The 15,791-nt window shown below is 40.9% G+C and overlaps 1 protein-coding gene across 1 annotated transcript; it reads left to right on the forward strand.

Annotated features, from left to right (window-relative positions):
• Positions 1–11,316: 11,316 nt before the first annotated feature.
• otc (ornithine transcarbamylase) lies at positions 11,317–15,282 on the forward strand. The gene is made up of 10 exons (XM_083777289.1): positions 11,317–11,430; positions 11,618–11,756; positions 12,163–12,244; positions 12,983–13,070; positions 13,345–13,498; positions 13,580–13,702; positions 14,225–14,278; positions 14,476–14,625; positions 14,912–15,049; positions 15,178–15,282. The coding sequence occupies exons 1-10, from the start codon at positions 11,345–11,347 to the stop codon at positions 15,232–15,234; spliced, it is 1,071 nt and encodes a 356-aa protein (XP_083633415.1). The 5' UTR covers positions 11,317–11,344; the 3' UTR covers positions 15,235–15,282.
• The last annotated feature ends 509 nt before the right edge of the window (positions 15,283–15,791 follow it).

The following is a 15,791-nucleotide window of genomic DNA, read 5'->3' on the forward strand; positions in this document are numbered from 1 at the left end:
CACAAACTCAATACAAAGACTGTCAACTGTGAGTGGACGACCCAATTAAGCATTACACTTGTTTACAACAGGGTCCACATTGTTAAATTCATCAAAACATTTAAAGACATACAAACATTTAGAGACATACAAATAGACATTTCTATGTAGCTAAAGAACAGAACAGGAATTCATCATATGGGAAGCAAAAAAGGGAAAAGATACAATATACAGTGAGGGAAAATGGGGGGGGGGGGGGGGGGATTCAGATTTTACAGAGGCCAGTTTCGAATTGCAGCCATCCGTAGGTGCCCTTTGAGAGCGGTTTTGAAGGAGTCAAGGGATTCACATGTCTTAATGACTGTTGGTAGGGCGTTCCACATTTTGGTGGCATAGGAGCGAAAATAATTTAGTCCCTTGTTTGTGCAGAATCTGGGTTGCACATGGTTTGTTGCACTCCCTCTGGTGTTGTGGGTGTGGACTTCGTTTACATTAAGGAAGTATTTAGACAGGTACATGGGTATCTTGGTGGTGTATCGAATCTTCTGGACCAGACCCATTGCAAGATGCTGTACTCTGTCGACGACCCTAAGCCATCCCAGCCTGTCAAAGTGGGCAGGGGTGAGGCCAAGTAGGAGCCTGACCAGTTTGTTTTGGGAGGTCTGGAGCCTCCACACACACAGTTTGTAGAATTACAGTACATTTCAAGCACAAACTCAATACAAAGACTGGACGACCCAATTAAGCATTACACTTGTTTACAACAGGGTCCACATTGTTCAATTCATCAAAACATTTAGAGACATACAAATAGACATTTCTATGTAGTTAAAGAACAGAACAGGAATTCATCATATAGGAAGCAAAAAGGGAAAAGATACATATACAGTGAGGGGAAAGGGGGGGGGGGGGGCGGTGGGGGGGATTCAGATTTTACAGAGGCCACACACACACACACACACACACACACACACACACTCTCTCTCACACACACACACACACACACACACACACACACACACACACACACACACACACACACACACACACACACTATCAGGTCAGAAGGGGCAAATCACAAGTATTCTCAAATGCGCTGTTGCAAAAAGAACAGTTACTGACTGTACATGTTGTGCAAAGCTTTGGACTCTGAAGTCTGAAGCTTTACATTTGTTTTATCTCTGCTCAACGGAGGCTTGCTTATAGGCTGCCTGCAACTTTGATGTGGTGGTACATGTTTGGCATGTGCGGATCAAGTGTGCCTACAGTATTATCCTTTGTGTTTTGTCCTGTTCTGTTCTCTGTTGTCTAGAGCTTACAGTTACTTGTGCTCCGTGTGTATATGGTGCTCTGTTTATGTCGTACAGCATTACATTCAGCTTTGAACATTTGTAGAACATTTAGCATCATATGCAGGTGAGAGCTGCATATGTCCTTTTTATGAACATATGAAACATGGTGCATGTTTGGTGTGCCCAGGCCAGTGCCTACTGCCCAGTATAGTAATAAGAGAGCTTGTTTTGACCAGGGCCAGATTAACACCTCTGAGGGCCCCTGCAGAGCACTGAAGCTCGAAGGGCCACCCCTTCACATGCACACGTAAATCTTTGTGCAACATTTTTGCTGTTTCGGGCCGTTTGGGGTGGTTTTATGTTGTTATAATGGCCTATTTCCGGTCGCCTCCCCCCCAGAGTGACAGGCTAGCCAATCTAGCGCATTGTTGCTGCTTTACACACACAATTGCACTTTTCAGCTGCCTTCTCACTAACAATAAAACACTAATCTTTTTAGACATCATTTATGGTACAGGTACAGGTACAGGTACACTTTCTTTATTATTTATTTCTTTCTTTATTAGGATCCCCATTAGCTTCCACAAAGTGGTCGCTACTAGCTATAGTCTAAAATCTAAAACAGACTTTTTTGAACTCCCTCACATTAATTAAAATGCACTGTTGTGATTTTGGTCGATGTGTACGGATATCAATATGTTTACGTAGATGAGTGTTTCACCACTGGGTCAAGCAGCTAAAGGTCATGCACCAAAAGAGTCTCAGAATCTCACATCTATCTATAAATGCACCACGTCTCATGTGTGTACGTCATCATCATCATCATTTTTCGACGTAACTCAAGAACCGTTCGCCCCACCGACTTCAAATTTGACACACGCGTTCCACAACCCCCACAGGGAGTGTAGTGCCCGGTATCGAGTCCGTCGGATAGCCAGTTGTCCAGAACCAGCACAAAAGCCTTTGCATGGACCTGATCACCCCTATACAGGGACGTATCCTTAGCTGTCAACATGGGGGGACTATTGATTGTTGTTTCTCCGTAAATGTCGTGTGTCCGCTGTCCGTGTATATTCTCGGGCCATCGTATCACGGGAAGGGAAACCACAGAGCTGGCTTGAGAACACAGGGCTAGGGTCGGTGACGTATCGTGGCCACAAAGTGCGTAGGCGGCGCTTCTGCTTGCTCAGCATGAGTCACGGCCTATGACTTGCCCAACTGAACTGTGCACGAAGTGTGCACGCACAACTTGTTACCGTCTCAAATGTAATAATAAATGTGTTTCGGCTTAAAATGGCAATAGCCATAAAAAACAGAAGTATGTCTCTGAGGCCTTCACATCCTAATTGATCCAAAATTTGGTAACAACACTCACCTTTATACTTAAGGGGCGTGGTGTGCTGCATGATAACATTGGATAACATGAACAAAATGGAGACTCCTTCACAGCGTTCTTAAATGTGTGGGCTATGGAAATTATGATGAAATATGGCAACAATCCTGCAATTGAGGTTGTGTAAGGGTTAAATATTATATAATTATATTATAATTTATATTATATAACACGTTTGTTTATTGGAAGGAGTGATCCTATATGCTCTTAACCGGGTTCTCAGATTTATTACACACTTTCTGTGTGTAATACATTTCTGCGCATTACAGATAGAAAAGAAGTGAGTTTAGTTCAATTTCATGGTCCAACGTTTCACTTCACTGTTTTACCAAGTGGAAAATGCCTCCAAACATGCACGCACACACGCACACACGCGCACACACACATACACGCGCGCGCACACACACACACGCATGCGCACGCAAGCATGCATGCACGCACGTTGCACGCGCGCCAGTATGCTGAGCTGCACATTTTGGTGGAAAAGTCAGTGAGTCTTCAACGTAGCAGCTTTGTACTCTGGAGTGCACATACTGTACAGTATACAGACCCAGGCTCAAGTACTGGAGTGACTCGCAAGTCACGACATGAGCTACAGGATGCATTTTCTAACCTACACATCGTTAATGTTCAGGACATTTGCTTGTGTATCAAAGACAAGCCATAAACAGTGAAATTATTAGACATCGTGATCACAGTGATGAGAGGACCAGTTGTCCTCTTTGGTGACATGTGTCACTAAAATGTGTTTTGGCTGTTGCCTGTGGGTTTATAGCATTTGTGTCGCAGTTGTCTTTGTGGATAAAGGGATCACATTTAGCTATGGATTTGGGGGACAGAAAGGGAGATGATACTGTACTTCTGGTTTAGATTTAGACTAGGGCGCTGTGGAAAATACCTTACTGTTACATCTGAAACTAGATCACTTGAGTGGTCAGAACAGACGGGGCTTGTATTGTGGATTTGGGGGACAAAGTAGAAATAGCCAGATTTGGGTAGAGATTTTTCTGATTGTAGGTGTAAGGCTTTCCTCTGATAGTGGTTTGGAGCAGTGGTTTTCAACCAGTGGTCCAGGGGACCGTCAGTGGTCCTTGAGGCGGTTCCAGGTGGTCCCCAGCTAAATGATGGAGAGTTGGTAACCAAATGGACCCTTATAGATTAGAGCCGTACGTACGACGGTACGGGTCTATTTGGTTTCATTTTACGTTCTCAAGAGTTACATTATTGTTAAACATCTCCATTACTTCATTTACAATAAGACTACACAATTAGAGAATGTAGAATAATTGTTATTTTGATAAACGTTTGCCTAAAGCATGGAATTGTAGACAACATCTTATCGAACGACAACAAAATATTCATTCGTTTTAGGTCTGAGAGGCAAAAATGTCATCAAACGGTGGTCCGTGGCTCAAAAGCAGAATAAATAATGGTCCTTGAAATGAAACGGGTTGAAAACCACTGGTTTGGAGGATGATGAAAGGGAAGAAGTCAGAAGTTAATGCCACTGTACGGTTTGGGATGTTTCGAGACTTTGGCAAAGAGGAGTTGATGAAACCAGATATAAGAAGGAGAAGCTCTTTCCGGAAAAAAGTACAATCTCTCAAATCTCCACCAAAAGTAATCCCATGCCCAAATTGCCCATCTCTACGCAAAACTCAGTGTTTGTGATCGTGCGTAACTAGAGTTCATGTACCTAACCAGCATCGTGGCTCGGCATGGAACTTTTTTCCCATCGTCATGCACTATTGCAGTGAAAAGCTGTTTAAACTTTTCTGTCTCTAGTAGATTTGGCAAATATAACTTGGCAGTTTTATTATAGGATGAGGTTTGTTTGATTTTTACTTATTTTTTATTGAAAAAATGTCAACTGATTTTCAAACAAAAACGTCAGATGATACTGCATACTTATAATGGATACATGTAAAAAATAACTTTAAGCAGATAAGCATCCTGAATCTGTTATGTAATAAGTAATATAATACTTGTTTAAGGAGTAATATGTAATAAGTAACATATTACTCTCTTGCGTAATATTGCCCAACACTGGACACAACTAAAAGGCCTTTAGAAAGAATAGCATAAAAACCTGAATATCTGTTAGTGGCCTATATATAAAATGTATACTAAGAAGCATAAAGGCTGAGGTACTCAGTCTCTTGTGCCAAGAGACATCACATGGCAGCAGATATTAATATGCATGAAATATGTATGAAATGTGTGGGAGTGGAGTGTATTCATAGTCAATCATACAAAACGTGCAGTGTAAAGGAAGCATATAACTGACATGGAGACAGGGCTCTGGTCAGCAGCCTAAAGGCTGTAGAAACTGTCCCTTTATTTTGTTCATGCAGCACTGTGGTATTCGCCTAGCACTATAGCAGCATGAACAGATTGTGACTGGGGTGGTAAGTGTCTTCAACTTAAGGGTTTTCAAATGACTGCAAATGACTGCGGAACAGTGCGGAACAAGAACTAAGTCTGGTGACACTGTCTGTTGTTTTTTTGTATAGACTCCTTTATATTATACACACATAGGCTACATCAACAACAGTAACTATGCACATAATTTCACGCACGTTACTTGTGATGTGACTCTGATTCTGATGAGGAGTTGTCTCACATGAATGATAGACCTTTACTGGAGACTGGAGAGCACATATGCTCTGTCCACTCAGAGGCCTGGTGGCTTGAACAATGAGTTTGGGATCCCCTCCTGGTTTCACGGTGGAATTGTATAGGCGCCTGTCTGCTGCTGTGCCAGTGATGAATGGAATCTCTCCAGCAATATACTCAAATGGAGCAGGTGCATTGAAAAATGTCCCAAACTGCGTTTGCCTATCATATGTGTGTGCAGTTAACTATGTTACAGGAAAGTTACAATTAAAACAACAAAACAAAACAGTTGAGAACTTATAATAGCGTCCATCACCTAAAAAGGCACAGTGTTTGAAACAAACCTGTATTAGACTACTGTATGATCTGAAACAACTAAAATTTGCAAGTAGTAACTAATTTTATGAAAACATTCAAACTTCCATGATCAATCAAGTGAAATGTTAAAACATAAGGACCTTTTTCTTACTGTAAGGTATACTGTAGTAGACAATGAGCTACAATCTAATCTTTTATCAAAACAAGCCACTAACTCCAAGCTGGTAAAATAACATGGTCTACTCTTTACAGCCAGTTGTGTTTGTTTGATTGTTAATAAATTATAAAATAAGGTTGTACCGATATGGCCATAAAAATGCCATATCGGAACGGTCTCAAAATAATACAGATTATTTAATCGTTTTCATCAGCAAAGAAAATCATAAATTAAAAAAGATTCTACATTTAATTTGTGTAGGCCTACTCATTTCATTCAGTAGTCATTCAGTTGTGAAAACTGAAAACAGACAAAAGAGTATAATGCTATTTAATGATTTATTGAATACTGGCTTTGGGCCAAGCCCTTACGGACTAGGATTGTTTCCATTGTGGTCCTCTGTATAATATCGGAATCGGTCAGAATCGGTATCGGCAGATATGACCCTGCAATTAATCGGAGATCAGATATCGGTCATAATGTCATAATCGTGCACCCCTAGTTTAAATCTGTGAATATATTTCCAATGATACAAACTATACTACTAATAATAAGAAAAACTGCTGAATGAATTTACTGCTTCAACTGTTTTGACCGCTGTTTTTAAGAGATACCGTATACAGCAGATTTCAGTATATATCTTGCTCCAAACTGCTCACGTAGGCTCCCCTCCCCTCAAGTCGAAGAAACATCATCCACATCCGCATCATCAACACACCCACTTGCAATGAGTCTGACCTACTGTATCTGCCCTCAGTGCCCTGACACATACGAATGGGGCTCAATCATCACCACACTGACTATGTACTAGGGAGTCGGCAGTGTCAAGTCTGGTGCATGTCAGGTCCTACTGAGTCAGATATTTATGTTCTCACAGCCCCTCTCTCTCGCACGCACACACGCACGCACGCACAAACGCACACACAATTGCACAATAGGACTGTCTCTGCCTGCCTCTCGGAGATAATAAAAAGACAGTGCCTCTGCAAGAAGACAGCAGTATGAGAGAAGACTGCCCCCATGTAGAGGAAAAGATTCACTACAATCACCAATTAAATGATATGACCATAGTTGAAATAAAGAAAAACGTTTGATTTCCCCCGTCGCTGTCATTCGTTTGAAATGTGAGTAAGCAGAGCAGGTGCTAACTATTTCTGTGTACTTAAACTCCATGGTTCTCTGAAGGTTTCTGCATCACTATTCATCCAGACTAAAGGTGCAGGTCACTACCTCATACCCTTTACATCACAGTTGTAAAGATACCCATGTACCCATGTATCTAAATACCTCCTTAATGTCAACGAAGTCCACACCCACAACACCAGAGGGAGTTCAACAAACCATGTTGCAACCCAGACTCGGCACAAACAAGGGTCTAAATTCATTTCGCTCCTATGCCACCAAAATGTGGAACGCCCTACCAACAGTCATTAAGACATGTGAATCCCTTGACTCCTTCAAAAACGCTCTCAAAGGGAACCTACGGACGGCTGCAATTCGAAACTGGCCCCTGTAAAATCTGAATCCCCCCACACCTTTTCCCCTCACTGTTTATGTTTCTTCCCAGTTTACCTCCTTTTATGATGATTTTCCAGTTTTTTATTATTTGTACGTCTCTAAATGTTCTGATGAATTGAAAAGGTTGGACCCTATTAAGTGTAATGCTTTATGGTGTCGTCCACAGTTAACAGTCTTTGTATTGAGTTGAAATGTACGGTAATTCTCCAAACTGTTAATACATGTTAATCATCAATCAATCAATCAATCAATCAATCAATCAACCAAGTTATTATACACTACATTATCTGGACAGAGTTGAACTGATGGATGTAGTTCTTCTCTCCTAACGTGTTTCCCATAGCGACCATCACCAGAACTGGAGAAGGCTACTCTGTAAAATTGTAAATAGTAAATGGTGCATTTATATAGCGCCTTTGTCCAAGGCGCTTTACATAGATTGTGCATTGCATTCACCCATTCACACACACATTCATACACTGATGAAACCATCCAAGGCACTAACCTGCACATCGGGAGCAATTAGGGGTTCGGTGTCTTGGTCAAGGACACTTCGAACTGACAACCTTGCAGTTCCCATCCGGCCACTCTAGCCCTGAACCACCGCCACCCCTCTGTCTGTCAGCAATATGCGTTAAAAAGCCTATTTACTGTGGCACTGACTTAATGGTAGCATAGCATAGCATTCAACAAGAGTTTTTTTTTCCCTGAGATGGTTAATGTAGTGTGCCTGAAAAGAAAGCTCGCAACTCACTTAATGATGAATGACATTCATTATAGGAGCCATTTGCAATGAAAAGACATTTACTGGGGTTTGGACACTTCACATTTCCTTTTAGGTTAGCACAGCACACAATATTATTATTATTATTATTATTAATATGACTAAAGTGACCTTGTGACTTTTTCACTGAGCCAAACTGTCCTCTCTTACTCGACTCTCTCCGCATGTGACCACTGTTCCACTCGTTTAGGTAAGGTAGGTCAGCCTCAAACAGAAAGGTCCCATGCCCCAGCTGGGGGCTGGGACCCAGTGTTGCGGACTCTATTTTTTCCCATGCCCCAGCTGGCCATACTGACCATGGCCAAACATGTAGATAGAGGCATAGAAAATAAGGAAGAGGCAGTGGATAAGATCTAAAATACAAAGGATCTAGTCTGTTTAAGTATTACCTCAAATCCATTGGAAGTCATATATTTTGTTTGTGATAGTAAATGTCACTTAATATGTCCATTAATGGATTACCGGTATTACTTGTTTTTGTATTTGTATTTGTATTTGTTCATCAATCATTCCATTCCTCTCCACAGGACACAATCTAGAATGCCCTGCACCTTATACATAATGTTTGGCCAGTTTCTAGGGAAGCCTAGAGGTCTCCACTGGGACCAGGTCTAAAATATACGTGTATTTCTTATCACTATATTGCTATTGATAGCATATGCTATTTGGTGATATATGTTAATTTATTTGGAAGTTCAATGCAATGTTGCTACAGGTCTATTTAACAAAACTGTGTGTGTGTGTGTGTGTGTGTGTGTGTGTGTGTGTGTGTGTGTGTGTGTGTGTGTGTGTGTGTGTGTGTGTGTGTGTGTGTGTGTGTGTGTGTGTGTGTGTGTGTGTGCGCGCGCGTGCGTGCGTGCGTGCGTGCGTGCATTACCTGTGACAAATGCTGAGTGATGTTAGTCCCAGAAGACCCAGAACACTGACTGTCCTGTACTCACTTCTCTGGGATCTGGTCCGAAACTCTCTTCCTCCAGACCTGTCTGTCCCAGTTATCTTGCCACACAAAAAGCCTGCCATTCTGTATCAGAATAAGCAAAGCACATTCTGAGGAAAACCATGGATGCCATTACCAGTCCAAAGTGTGTGTATTCATTCAAGCAGAGAAGAATGTGTGCATGCTGCCATCTACATGTGACAGTATAACATTGCTTGTCACTATCCCAACTTTTGAAAGGTGAAGGCTAATTAATGGCCACAGAAAGAATGCAGTAAGTTAATTCATGTAATGTCATTACAGTGGCCTATTATCCCCTTTACCAGTGGTTTTCAACCTGTGGGTCGGGACCCCTGGGGCGTCCCCAAATTATTGTGGGGGTCCCCAGATGATTAGCTTAATGCGCAACATTGTTTTCGCACTCAACTGTAAACAAACCAGCATACAGTATAAGTGTATGCAGGGTATCTGCACATTTCTGAATTGACAATTTAACTACTTTTAACAAGAACTCTGTAACGCCTCTGGAATTAATTTGACATTGTGTGAAAAGTAATCAACAAACTATAGGCCTACTATAAGAACTGGTCAAACATTGGCCAAATTGTCAAATAATGAAAGAGACAGACATTTTGAAAATAGCCGATCTACAAGCTCACAACGCCTCGCAACACAATATTTATCTGTGGAACAGAGTCCAATAAAATGTAATGCCTCAAAATTCTACATTACAAGTGATTATCAGGGTGGGGCTTCCCAGTTCAAATATGAATATTTCGGGGGGTTCCCCATTTCAAATGTGATTATTAAAGGCAATGCAAGTGCCCAGGCTACTGTAAGGTACTCCCCCCCCATAGACTAGCCTACTCATGAGGAAATATAATTTAGTATTTTAATTTATTTTATTATTTATTAATTTAGTATAAAATAGTACATAGTATTTTGTAGGCTATATATAATGCTGGTATCATGTTAGCTCTGGTCCATAACACATTAGAGCTATGGACCAGAGCTAGTCTCATGTGCAGACAATAGTGAGACCTCTCCGCCGGCTGTACACTGGGAGGCCAGAGCCAGTTGGTAAACGGGCGACTTCGTTGGTATTCCAATTCACAGACTGCTATATAAAAAAAGATATAATTGGGGGGAAAATAAACACTGACAGAAATGTTGCTCTATTCTGACCTTTCACTGTTTCACAGAGCTAGGCTTGTTAATTATGTTGGCAGCAGATATAAAGAGCAAGAAAGTCAGAAATAGGAATGATTGAAAATAAAGTTCCTCTAATCATCCTAGTCAGTAGGTGGAAAGTCTGCGGTTACCTAGTCAGTGGGCCAATGGTTCCCAAAGTGGGGTGGGGACCCCCAGGGGTACTTGAGGTTGTTCCAGGGGGTCCCCAGCTAAATGATAATTTGGAACAAAATGGACCCTTATGGGTCTGTAACTCGATCAGAGAGTTGTCCGCTCTCAGAGTTAAATTAGCATTGATTTTACAATATGGGGGTCCCAGAGATAGACATGCTATTAGATGAGTCCATATAGACTAATGCATGTCAAACTTGGGGTAGGCTACTTGAAATTAAACAGGTTGAAAATAACTGCTAGAGCCATACAAATCTTCTCTTATTGGGTTTGGGGTCCCTGGCATATGTTTTCAAATGGGGGTCCGCGGGCTATTTTATTTAGTGTCAATTTTGGGGTCCTTGACATGAAAAGGTTTGGGAAGGTTTAGGCTACTACAGTCTGCTTACTCTGCTATTTTCGACACCGCAGGTCTCCCTCCCTCAGCGAATACAAGAAGACTCACCCCGTTTCTGTTTTCCTCCCAGAATTTTCCCCAGTGAGGGGTGGGAGAGGCTGGACAGCAGACGGCTGGATTTTGAATTTCTCTAACTATAAACTTTCATGACAGACAGCCTAAGTACAAATATAATTTATGAAAAGCTACTACAGTGAAGTCTGTTCACAGAAGTTGTTGTAGGATATGTGGGGATTATCTGACGAGGTACTATTTGAGGGGGCAAAACCTAAATAATACTAAATTGTTTATAGGGTCAATATAAGTAATATAATATAGCCTTTCCACAGGAGTATCTTTTTATATTTTTCCAAAAAGAATACAAACAGCCAATAGCATATTACAAAGTTATCCCCCTCACTGGGGAGAATTCCGGGAGGAAAGACGGGCACTCACCGGGGTGAGTCTTCTTGTTACCCCCTCAGCTCCCTGGTCCCTGCTGCTGCGGCATGCTGTCTGGTGGTCGTGTTCTGCTGAAATAAATTAACAAACATTACCTTTTACAGTTACAGTTACTTTTGTCCTAGTCTGGGATATCAGTATTGAGTCGCAATGTCAACCAAATTATTCACAGTTGTAAGGAGTTCCGCTTTGACGTGTTTGAAAACTTTTCAAAACATTCCCACGAGGGGCTTTAGGTAAGTGACAAGTCAGTCCAGCTACAACCAGAACGCGTCTTTTGGTGCATGACGCTACCAAAGCAATTTGAACGTTATCGTTATGAACACAAATGTGGCTACGATAAGACACCATTCTTGTTATATTTCTTCTCACTGCTGATTCACACGAAATAATGAATGCATTTTGTTTGTGACATGTTGACAGCATTGGAGCCGCATTGCTTGGTTCAGTCAATTTAAAGGGTCGCAGTTTTCTCACATTAAAAGATTACAATTCAGATGAAATCAAGACTATCCTGTCGATCTCAGCGGATCTAAAACATCGGATCAAGCATGAAAAGCAGGTAGTTAGCGCCCATGTCCAACGCATTTTAACAAAGGAGACACAATTATCAAGATGATGTAACTGGTACAAAATCCCAAGGGAAATTACATTTGCCCAGTCTGAACATTTTTTTTAAATATGTTGAAAAAGTGGCTGATGGGCAAGTTAGTAGTGTTTTATTTATCTATTTATATCTATTTGTCTTTTGTATACTGATCTATAATGGCCTGTTGTAAATGTCATTATTATTGTGATTTTAGTACACACATTCTTCTTACCATATGCTGTAACTATTTATTTGGATCACAATGGCTTCAAAAATGACTTTTTGTGTAATACTGATAATTCTGTACTGCTCTTTTATTAATTGTATCATGAATATATCAAATAAATCAAATCAAATCAAACTGTCATTTCCATTTCAGTATCTCCCTCTTCTTCAAGGAAAGTCAATTGCCATGATATTTGAGAAGAGGAGCACCAGAACAAGAATGTCCACTGAAACAGGTGTCAGTTTGCATCAGGATCTAATTGCATGCTAGTCTATAGTAAAACATTGTTATTATTGAACTTGTGTAGACTATACTGCGCTATAGGCGAAGCCCAGTTGGCTATTACATTCATTCTAATTTGTAGAGCAGATTAACTAGGCTACTGAAACTTGTTTTTTTATTTGAGTGAGATGTGTGATTGTATTTTAAAATATAGCCCTATGCTGCCACACTAGTAGCTTAACCCATGCCATGTGTTTAGTGGCCCAGAAATGATACAGGATACAATAGAACTGCTGAAAGCCTCTGTCTGTGCCTCCCCAAAAAGCACAACGTTGTTTTCTGTTTTTTCCGCAATACTTTAAAGTTTAAAGTATTGAGGGAAAAACAGAAAACAACGTTGTGCTTTAAAGTTTGTTTAAAGTTTAAACAATCAGTCTGTAAGTTATTTTCATGAACAAGGCATTGGCCATCTAGTTCATTTGGGATTTTTTATTGTAGTTGTTAATATAGGCCTAACAATCATTTTATTTAAGCATATTCATAAACTTCCTTTCCACAGGCTGGCAAATACATTGAGTCCTTATACACTTCAAATCAAAACATTGATAAATGCACAATTACATCTATTGCAAACATTTGAACAAGTGCAGACTCCATTTTATTTTGTTGTTTCAGCTCAGCAAATTATATTTTACATTTCTTAATATAAACAAGCACTTGTGTTCTCACTGTTCTGTGATAACATTTACAGGTTTTGCTCTGCTGGGTGGCCATCCCTGTTTCCTCACATCCCAGGACATCCACTTGGGGGTGAATGAGAGTAGCACCGATACAGCTAGGTGAATCTTCTCATGGTCTAGAACTCTAGATAGTCAAATCCTATTATAAATGTAGAAAATCTCTGTCATCTATTGTTCACGTTACACGCATCTCAAGTCGAGAACTTCTAATTTTGCTTGCGCGTCGCAGACGACCCGAGGAAGTGCGATTAAGTCTCTTGAATACTGTATGTGTATAATACAGTATGCATGTTTTGTTAATTCATCTGCAACTTAGAGGGTGTTGTACACTCTCAAGAGTTAATTTAACACTGAGGATTTACTGTATATGCAGGGTTCTATCTGGACTCTGTGACATTGTCTTGGCAAGAGTGTACAGTCACTCCACACTGGAGGAGCTAGATCGAGAGGCCTCCATCCCCATCATTAATGGCCTGTCTGACCTTTACCACCCAATCCAGATCCTGGCCGACTTCCTCACCTTACAGGTACCGAAACACCCATTATATGATATACAACTCGGAATGCATTTCTGCTTGCTAAACTACCGTACTATCGTATAATTGTAGGAGCATTATGGTTCCCTCAGCGGACTAACAGTAAGCTGGATCGGCGATGGAAATAATGTCCTCCACTCCTTCATGATGACTGCTGCCAAGCTGGGAGTGCATCTTCGCATTGCCACGCCCAAGGTCTACTACTTTTCCATTAGACTACTGGAAATTCTGGACTGTACCATACAGAACTACAGTATATATCAGATTCATGTTAACAGCTGTAAATGACTCATTGTATATTTAATCATATTCACTGATGATACTGTTCATACTGTATATTATCCATGTCCCCACTAGCTGGCTGACGTCATATATCAGCCTCCCATCTATCGGTCTATCAATGTACCAATCTCTTATCTATTGATCTCCAGTGAATTAATAGTTTTTGATCTTATTTGTGCCCTTCTTTGTTGTAGTTCTCTAGTACTAAATGAAAATACATTCTGCAATAATAATTTAGTCCCTGCACACTTTGGGGTATTTTTGTCACAGTACATTTACATTTACCCTCTGCATTTCCCCATCCCAACTAGTCTGCAGACAGACTCTCTCAGCTATTGCTGCCCTGTAAATAGTATAAAGACTCAATGTAAAAGCATCTCATCTCTAATTAACTGATGGAGCATGTTGAGACAAATGTACTGTACTTGTTTTCAGGGATATGAGCCAGAAAGAAGTGTGATTCAAGAGGCACAGAGACTCTCCAAGCAGGTGAGTGGTTCCACAATAATACTATTCAACTGCATTGACATAGCACTTCAAAATAGGGTGCATACGTTGGTTAAAATTAGGTGCAGTCTAAAAGATAAATCTAAGAAGTGATTTTAAACTTTTTTTGTTGTTGAAAAGGACATCCATATTATGAACCAACGCAGCTTGATATAATTTGTCTCCACATATTGATTTAGCACGGGACAGAGCTAGTGATGACCTCTGACCCAATGGAGGCGGCCCACGGGAGCGATGTCCTGGTCACTGACACCTGGGTGAGCATGGGACAGGAGGAAGAGAAGAAAAAGCGTCTCAAAGACTTCCATGGATACCAGATTACTATGCAGGTAGGTGAAATGAAATATCACAGTTTGTAGCAGCATTATAGACTGAATTTACTGTACTGTATCTGTAGTAACAATATAATAAGATAAAAATGCAATAGTAATAAACAAAATAGCTTTACAAATAGGCAATATCTTCAATCTTCTGTTATCCAGGAGAGAGAGAGTGTGAGTGTGTGTTTGTGCCCCTATCCATCATTGTTATGAATAGGTAGTTAAACTGTTGCATTACTCCACTCATGGAGAGTTGATGCAGACCATAATTTCTGACCTTGAATGCTCCCTACAGACGGGAAGCGTGGCCAAACCAGACTGGACCTTCCTGCACTGTCTGCCCCGGAAACAGGAAGAAGTGGATGACCAGGTTTTCAACTCAAAACGCTCCCTCGTCTTCCCCGAGGCTGAGAACAGGAAGTGGACCATTATGGTGGGTAACCTAATATACTCTGTATACTGTAGATTTGTTATTTATTGGTTTGATCCCATTTGAATCTGTCAGAACAGTCAGTCTATGCTTGTCAGTTTTATCCAAGTGTGTTTATTCTCTTCTTTCAGGGACTGATGGTGTCTCTGCTGATTGATTATACTCCACTGAGGCCAATTAAGTTTTAAATTAAGTATCCCCAGCCTCTGTCAAATACCAAGTCACAGCTTTGTTAAAGGAGAATTCCATGCTAGAATGCTTTCTTACCTTTCTTTGTAGTTGTTACGTCCCCACCAAAGAGGTCCAGGTGTTTTTTTGTGCAAAAACTCCTTATTGGCTATTTTCCCTACCATAAGCCCTCAATGAATTGCATTGCATTGAATGGGAATTGAATGGGGCTATGGGGTGTTATGCTAGTTCGCTTATTTGAAGTTATTTCCATCGAAAGAAGTAGTAAAGTGTGCTGCTTGGGATATTATTTACAACGGGGCGGCGGTGGCTCAGGGGTAGAGTGCCTGGATGGCAACCGTAAGTTACTGTCGAAGTGTCCTTGAGCAAGACACTGAACCCCTAATTGCTCCCGATGTGCTAGTTGGTGCCTTGCATGGTTTCCGCTGCCATCGGTGTATGAATGTGTGTGTGAATGGGTGAATGTAATGCACAATCTCTGTAAAGCGCCTTGGATAAAGGCGCTATATAAATGCACCATTTACCATTTACATTATGAAGAGAGGATATATACAAA

The sequence above is a fragment of the Protomyctophum parallelum genome, assembly GCF_964188405.1.
Source record: "Protomyctophum parallelum genome assembly, chromosome: 11".
Lineage (NCBI taxonomy): Eukaryota > Metazoa > Chordata > Actinopteri > Myctophiformes > Myctophidae > Protomyctophum > Protomyctophum parallelum.

Excerpts from the sequence above, each read along its gene's own strand:
- otc (XM_083777289.1), top strand. The coding sequence starts at position 11,345 with ATGTCAACCAAATTATTCACAGTTGTAAGGAGTTCCGCTTTGACGTGT. Across the intron at positions 11,431-11,617 it reads ATTCCCACGAGGGGCTTTAG|CATTGGAGCCGCATTGCTTG; the intron begins GTAAGTGACAAG and ends ACATGTTGACAG. Across the intron at positions 13,071-13,344 it reads AGTAGCACCGATACAGCTAG|GGTTCTATCTGGACTCTGTG; the intron begins GTGAATCTTCTC and ends CTGTATATGCAG.